This window comes from Trypanosoma equiperdum (assembly GCF_001457755.1).
Source record: "Trypanosoma equiperdum strain OVI genome assembly, contig: ctg_740, whole genome shotgun sequence".
Taxonomy (NCBI): domain Eukaryota; phylum Euglenozoa; class Kinetoplastea; order Trypanosomatida; family Trypanosomatidae; genus Trypanosoma; species Trypanosoma equiperdum.
This window is the reverse complement of record NW_027124688.1, coordinates 724-7,887: the sequence shown is the minus strand read 5'-3', so window position 1 is coordinate 7,887 and position 7,164 is coordinate 724. Positions and strand designations below refer to the sequence as shown.

At 46.5% G+C, this 7,164-nt stretch overlaps 3 protein-coding genes across 3 annotated transcripts; all 3 read left to right on the top strand.

The window, feature by feature from the left end:
• Window positions 1-475: 475 nt before the first annotated feature.
• TEOVI_000339000 (ABC transporter, putative) lies at window positions 476-2,416 on the top strand (the record flags this gene model as incomplete). Its single annotated transcript, XM_067226304.1, has 1 exon — window positions 476-2,416. One exon carries the CDS (start codon window positions 476-478, stop codon window positions 2,414-2,416), a length of 1,941 nt encoding a protein of 646 aa, XP_067082405.1.
• Window positions 2,417-4,208: 1,792 nt separating this feature from the next.
• Window positions 4,209-5,084, top strand: TEOVI_000338900 (uncharacterized protein; the record flags this gene model as incomplete). The annotated part of the gene is made up of 1 exon (XM_067226303.1): window positions 4,209-5,084. One exon carries the CDS (start codon window positions 4,209-4,211, stop codon window positions 5,082-5,084), a length of 876 nt encoding a protein of 291 aa, XP_067082404.1.
• A 606-nt stretch (window positions 5,085-5,690) lies between these two features.
• On the top strand, window positions 5,691-6,785 carry TEOVI_000338800 (inositol-1(or 4)-monophosphatase, putative; the record flags this gene model as incomplete). Its single annotated transcript, XM_067226302.1, has 1 exon — window positions 5,691-6,785. The coding sequence occupies one exon, from the start codon at window positions 5,691-5,693 to the stop codon at window positions 6,783-6,785; it is 1,095 nt and encodes a 364-aa protein (XP_067082403.1).
• Window positions 6,786-7,164: the final 379 nt, after the last annotated feature.

The window sequence follows — 7,164 nt, the reverse complement described above, 5'->3', positions numbered from 1 at the left end:
TTTTTTTTTTTTTTGTGAGGGAAGGGAAAGGGAAGCAATTTTTTCTCCTGCTTCCTATTTTGTTTATTTTGATAAAACGCCTTTTTTTTATTCCAGTGTCTGCTTCGTTCTTTGATTCATCAAATTAATCGGTGGTTGCGAGCATGTAGGCCTTTGGGCACTGCTCCCTCTGCCACCTCTTCTTTCATTTCACCCTGTTGCGTATTTTCTTCTTTACATCCTTTCGCTTTTCTTTTTTTCCCCCCCCCTCTTTATTATTTTTATGGTTTCGTTGTATGCTGCTTCGCCGTCACAATTGCTTAATTGATTGTTTCTGTGTAGAAAACAGTACCTAAGTTCGAAAGCTATCATCCCTTCTAAACCACGATCGCGTCCACACGATCTGCACTGTAAAGCAGCAGGCCGACGGAGAATAAGAAACGAAAAAGCAAAAAATAAAAATAAAAGAGTATTCAGTGAGTGATACAAATAAGAAATGCCGGATTCACCTGAAACTGGAAGAGCACCAATAAACCTCGAGGGTGAACTCTGCATGGAGAGGGTAGTGAACTACACTTGGGAGAACTTGGCCTTTCAGGTGCCCGCGAAGGACAGTGATGGGCGTAAGATAAAAAAAACGCTGATCCACAAGATGAGTGGGACGGCTTTGGGAGGGCGGGTCCTCGCAATCATGGGGCCATCCGGTGCCGGAAAAACTACATTGATGAGCGCCATCACGGGAAAACTGCACGGCACAGAAAAGAACCTTGAAGGATGTTGCTTCCTTAACAATGCGATATTCACAGATCGGTACAGGGCGGTCGTGTCTTTTGTGGCGCAGGATGATATTGTCATGGCCATGGACACACCGTATGAAGCCACTTACTTTGCATGCCGCGTACGTCTCGGGTTGGGGCCTCGCGAATCAGAAGTCCTTGTGAATGAAGTCATTAACCGTCTGCACCTTGTAGAGTGCCAGGACACCGTGTTGGGTATTCCAGGACTTGTAAAGGGTGTGTCGGGTGGTGAACGGAAACGAGCTAATGTGGCCACGGCTCTCGTGGCAAACCCCTGTGTTATTGTGTTGGATGAACCAACCACTGGCCTCGACTCCGTCAACGCCCTTCGCGTGGGTCAGATGCTTCAAGACCTCGCAAAGAAGGAGAAGCGAACTGTTATCGCAACCGTTCACTCACCATCTTCTGAGCTCGTAGAGACATTCGATGACCTATTATTACTCTCTGAGGGTCATGTGGTATATCATGGACCGAGGGAGGAGGCCACAGCATACTTCGCATCTATCGGTCATCAGGTGCCCCCGCGGACAAATCCCTGTGAGTACTTCATGGAACTCCTTCAGCTTCCGAAGGAGGAGTTAGAGGTGTTGTGGCGGGCCTGGGAACTTTATCTGACGACGCCAGCCGCGAGCACGAATCCCTGCCTGTTAAAGGTGTCGGGCCCCATTACGGAGAGAGACCCCTACCTGGAAGACCATCTAAAGAAAAAAGGATCCAGCTGGATTGTCCAACTGGTTGAACTTACGAAACGCTCCTATCGAATGTATCCCCGCCACCCAAGCGCTGTCTTTGTTCGACTCGTGCAGACACTCTTCGTTGGTATTCTGATGGCCCTTTTCTATTTTCGGATTACTTTGGATCAAAATGGCGTGAAGGATCGTCTCGGTGTTCTACATATGGTGTTAATTAATGGCATGTTTTCGTCCGCAATGTACGGCGCCGCCGCTTACCCACCGGAACGTGCTGTGTATCTTCAGGAGCAATCCACCGACTCGTACAATGCGCTGACTTACGTGCTCGCAAAGTTTATCGCTGAGACGGCGTTTCAGGTTGCGTTCCCCACGGCGTTCGCTCTAATCACCTACTTTACGATCGGGTTTTACGCTTCATTTTCCGCCTTTATGGTGCACTGGTTTCTGTTGGTGCAGTTAGCCCTCACAGCGTATGCCTTTGGTCTCGCCTTCGCAACGTTCTTCAAGTCCATCAACACAACCTACGCGCTGCTTCCTGTTGTGTTTCTCCCGCTCATTATAGTAACCGGGTTGTACGCCAACACAGAACGGTTGCACCCCTATTGGTCGTGGTTGATCGTCATTTCTTTCCCTCGTCACGCCTACCTTGGTGTCGTTATCAATGAGTTCAGCAGACTTGAAAAGATTTGTGACCCACCTGACCTTCACTGCCGCTATCCCGATGGTCAATCTGTCATTGAGTTCTTTAATTTTGACAGTTGGAGTTGGTGGAAGTCCATTGTCGTGCTCCTGGCGTATCAAGCTGTGCTTATCATCATCACATTTGTGTCCCTGCTCATTCAGGGGAAGCGAAGCAGAGGACGTTTAGTATTCAGGAAGAATCTTGACTCCCGTAGCGACCCTGCTCAGACCGCTGCTTGCGCTGGTGAAACGGAAGAGGGGAAGTGAGAAACCGATTAACTTACTGGCTAGGAACTTTTTCGTTTGTGTGGAGGTGGCTCGGGGTGTTGATGTGGAAAGAGAGAGGGAAAGACAGTTCGGGAAAAGCTCAAACCCTCGTCCCCCAGTCTTACCATTTTAATTTGTGTGATGCCCATTTCCGTCAGTTGCCCGTGTGATGGAGCGCTGGAAGCTCTCTCGCATGCGGGAGCAAGCAGTTATATATCTCTATATATGTCCATCTACTTGATAAAACGGCCAGGGACTACTGCAGTTCTGCAGTGTGTGGTGTCGGGCACAGCGTGGGGTCTTTGGGCTAAGCTTTAAGTTTCTATTATGGCACAGACAACTGGTAAAACGTGCGGATATATATATATATATGTTAATATATATTAATGTACATAGAAAATACTTCAGGTTGGCTATGGTTGCTGTATTGTTTTATCGTTTCGCTCCGTTTTCGTAATCTTCATTATTACTCTTTGGACAGGGGCTGTGCACCCCGTGAATGAGGAAAGTGCAGTTATACATCCCCACCCCCCTCACACCAAGCAAGATACCGAAAGAACAAATAATTTTTACACGATGACGGAGGTTTGAATGCTGACACTGTTACACCACTTCTTCAGTACCTTTACCACAGTGGTTCCTTTTGGTATGTCTGTTTTCTGCTGTTCATATATTTGTTTCGTTTATGTCTCGCGGAGGTGTATTTAGCGTGCATCTGTTTGACTCATGCGCGTTTCATAGCCTATTTCTTCCTCCAATATTCATCCGCGGCTCACCTGAAGTTTCACCTCATTTTATTCATTTATTTTTTTTTCACTTCAATATCATAACATGTAACATGTTACATTACGTTCTGTATTGTTATTATTAGGACGCTAGTGAAGAGGAGGAGATGGGAAAGAAGTTGTGTGCGTACGGTAATGCATAAAAGAGAGGGGGGAAGGAACGGTTCTTTAAATTTCCCCCCTTTCTTCTTTACTCTGTTCCTATGTGTCAGGCCCCCCTTTTTTTACGTCGTTTACCTACTTGTTTATCTTTATTATCATGTTTCCTTTTCTCAAGGCAGAAAGTTGTAGGAAGAGGGAAGCAAAGGGGGAGGAAAATGGGTGAGGCGCATTTATTAGAAATATGCTTAAAAACTTCACCCATTTAGTATGATTGTTTATTAGTAAACGTTTGTTTCTGAGGTTTGTTGAGTACTAATCATTTATACATCCATCTATTTGATTACTTATTTATTTTGTTTTTCCCCCTTCTCTTCCAAAGTTTGTGCTTGTGAGGAAGCAAAGAAATAAATAGAATTGAGGTTACGGCAACGTGTGTATTTGTCTATGTTTTTACATTTGTTCCCAAAATTTATCACCTCTTTCCCCCATATCATCAGCAGCGCGCTGGTGTTGTGAATTGGTGTGGTGTCACCAAGTAATATAAACTGGTTTGCGTTGCTTCTCCTTCCGGTCGGTCTTCTGTTGTTCGCAAAAAATTAAATAAATAAATGGGGGAATATGTGAGGACACGAGGAGAACGGCACGCAATGCCGTTACGGACGAGATATGCCCCCTGTTTCGTTTTTTTTTATTTTTCGTTCACTTCACTTTTGTGCTTCCAGCATCTTTCCATGCATTACATCTTGATACATGTGCCGACGTAGATACATATGTGCATTCACCAGTGCGTTTGTGTTCCGTCGTTGTTATTCACATTCTGTTTTCATCTGAACTTTTAAAGGGGTGAGAGTGACACTTCTGAAAGTAATAAGTGGTTGTTGTTTTTTTTTTTGTGGGGGGAGGGAATGAGGTCGACATTACCCTCTGCTCGTAGCGAAATTGCTCAGGCGCGCAAGGAGTTTTGGATAGCCCCCAGAGGGCACCTTGCCATCAATCGTCTCAAACCCACGGAGGTTCCGCAGAGTTTGTCCGTAATTGTGGCGACGAGTGTAGATGAGGTTCAACCTGTTGCATTCACTCGGCCTGTTGCATCCTTAGTTCCCAATGATACGAAAAGCACCAGGATACACGGAATTGGGGCAAGAGGGGGCTCGGGGAGGCATGGAGCCATCCCTCCTCTTTTCAAGGCTCAAATATACGTTTGGAAAGACACCACAATCCGGGAAATATTCGAAGAGGTTCTACGGTCGACTCCAGCTGCAGCACTAGTTTTGTTGCCGCCGTCTTCTAGGAAGTCAGGGGAGATTACATCCCATACTAATGATGATGTGAGCCCTGATGTCTCCGCGGAGGACCGGACTCACAAATGCGATAGTTATAAGCTGAATGGTCGCGATGGTACTGAGGACAGGAGGTACGGCGATGAGGCAAATGGCGAACATCCGGCTAAACGCGTGTGCACGGAAGCGCAAAGAGGTAATATGGAAATGGGAACACATAAGGGAGGCACTGCATCATTTTCTGCCGGTCAACATAGTGAAAGCGGCCGTCGGCCTGCCGCACCCGCTGCAAAAGTGTGTGTTTTTCATGTCTACGCAAACGTTGACAGAAGGGTGCAGGTGCAGAGCATGACGGTTCTGCGCACAGATAAGCCCTCCTTTCACACGGGAGATTTCTTAACAATGAAGGAACTCCGTACAACTCGTGGCGCTGAGAGGGGTTGGAGATCAGGTGATTTGCTAGTATTTGCGCCTTCCGTACAGCATTACTGCCCGCCGTAATCTCTATCTAGCAGTTGTGGGGGGAAATTGCTTACAGTTTCACTGATTGAAAGATTGCGACCGAATGGATAAAAACAGTTAATGTGGAATCATTTTTTTAGTGCCACTAAACGGTTGGAAGGTGATCTGAAGAGAGCCTAGGCTGTTTCGGGAGTGCGCACTTGCTTGTTCCTTTGGTAATAGGGAACATTAATGCTTTTCTAAGAAGAATATTGTAATTGTCGTGGACACGTGGCCCTTGGCACCTGCATATACTCTTCCCGACAATGCTCTACGGGGATCGCGTGGTTATTGTTTGATACGACGTAGCCCCTGCTCTACTCGACTTTAAAATGTCTTTCTGCGGAAACGCAGTTGCGTGCACACAGTGTCGTCTCTTCCTTCGTGATGTGCCCTTTTGTTGTCATGGATGTTGTTGATTTCATACCTCTATCACCACTCCCGCTCTTCTACGTTTGAAAGGTAATAGCTACATACATTCTCGTTAGGCGTCTTAACTGTATTAACCAATACTATATACGAGTGTATATATCCTTATATTATATTGCACAATATCCTATATACATATATTGGATTGACGTGCGATTGTCCCAACGCTCCATACCAATGGCTGAGTATGACATTAATTTGGAGGAAGCGCTTGGTGCGGCAATAGAGGCAGCTCGTAAAGCAGGTGGTATCATGTGGGACTTCTACCAGTACCGCCGGGAAACCATTGCAACCATAGCTTCAAAAATGCAAAAAGATGCCTCTGACAGTGTTGATGTGTCGTCAGGCACCGAAGCGGTGAATCCCAGCGTCTCTCAGCTCCTTGACATAAAGGCCAAAACTTCAACCACAGATCTTGTCACATATTACGACAAACTTTGCGATGAAGCGATAATGAATGTTCTTCAGCAATACTCGTCAACGGTTGAAAACCAGAAGCGCGGAGCAGGTTACACTTCGTTTCGCTTCGGTTTTATTACGGAAGAAATATGCCCTGATAAGCAACTGGAAGACGTACCGACTTGGATTGTTGATCCCATTGATGGCACTATGTCGTTTGTGCATGGGTCGTGCGACTGCTGCGTGAGTATTGGACTCACCATAAAGAAGGAAACGGTCCTTGCGGTGATTTATTGCCCGTTCCTCCCCTCTATAAACAAAAACCCCCCAGGACCGACCTCCTCTGGCGTCTACGCTGGTGAGATGTACACTGCCATTCGAGGCCAAGGGGCCTTTCTCAATGGCAGACGCATAGTCGTGCAGACGGACACTACTCAAGATGCGGCTATGGTGGTCTTTGGCTACCCAATGCGTCCCGTGCTATCGGCAGAGGAACGGGAGAAAAATAGCAACGACCTGGAGAAAGCCAGAAAGGAAAAGCACTGCGAAATGTTAGATGCTGCAGCACATATTCGAAAGAAGCTTGCCATGTGTCCAGTCCAGGGACTGCGCAGTTACGGCGCCTGTGCACTCATTTTAGCTTTTGTTGCTTCGGGTCGGATTGACCTCTACATGGAGCCCTCCGGCAAGATATGGGACGTCTGTGCAGGGAACCTTCTGGTCACTGAGGCGGGGGGTGTCGTGAAAAATATATGGGGGGATGAGTTCGAAATGGAGCGGACAACAACAATCATCGCAGGTGCAAACGAGAAGCTCGTGTCTTTTGCCGCAGAAATCTGCAATGAGGTGAGCTATGGAAGATTTTGGCTGTAGATTGGAGCCGGCCCCATAAAGGTTCTTTTGTCATGTATCATCCTCCGTACGAAATCACACCAGCATTAACGAAAGCAAAACGGTTAGATCGTTTGCCGCCATTTCCATTTCTCATATATGTTGCTCTCAATAAACGCTTGCACTCCCATGCTAGGAGGAGAGTGAATACGGTACTAGAAAGACACACCTTCACGAACATCAAGATGACGAACTAGGGAAATCATCAGAAACTACTCGACGATTGAGCAACAAGACAACGAGAAAGATGTCTGCCACCTTAAGTATAGCTTGTCTTTGTCCACAATGAATACAAAGAACAGACTAGACAACATAAGTAGAACACTCAAAACGACAATAATGCTGAGCGTGGCATCTCCAT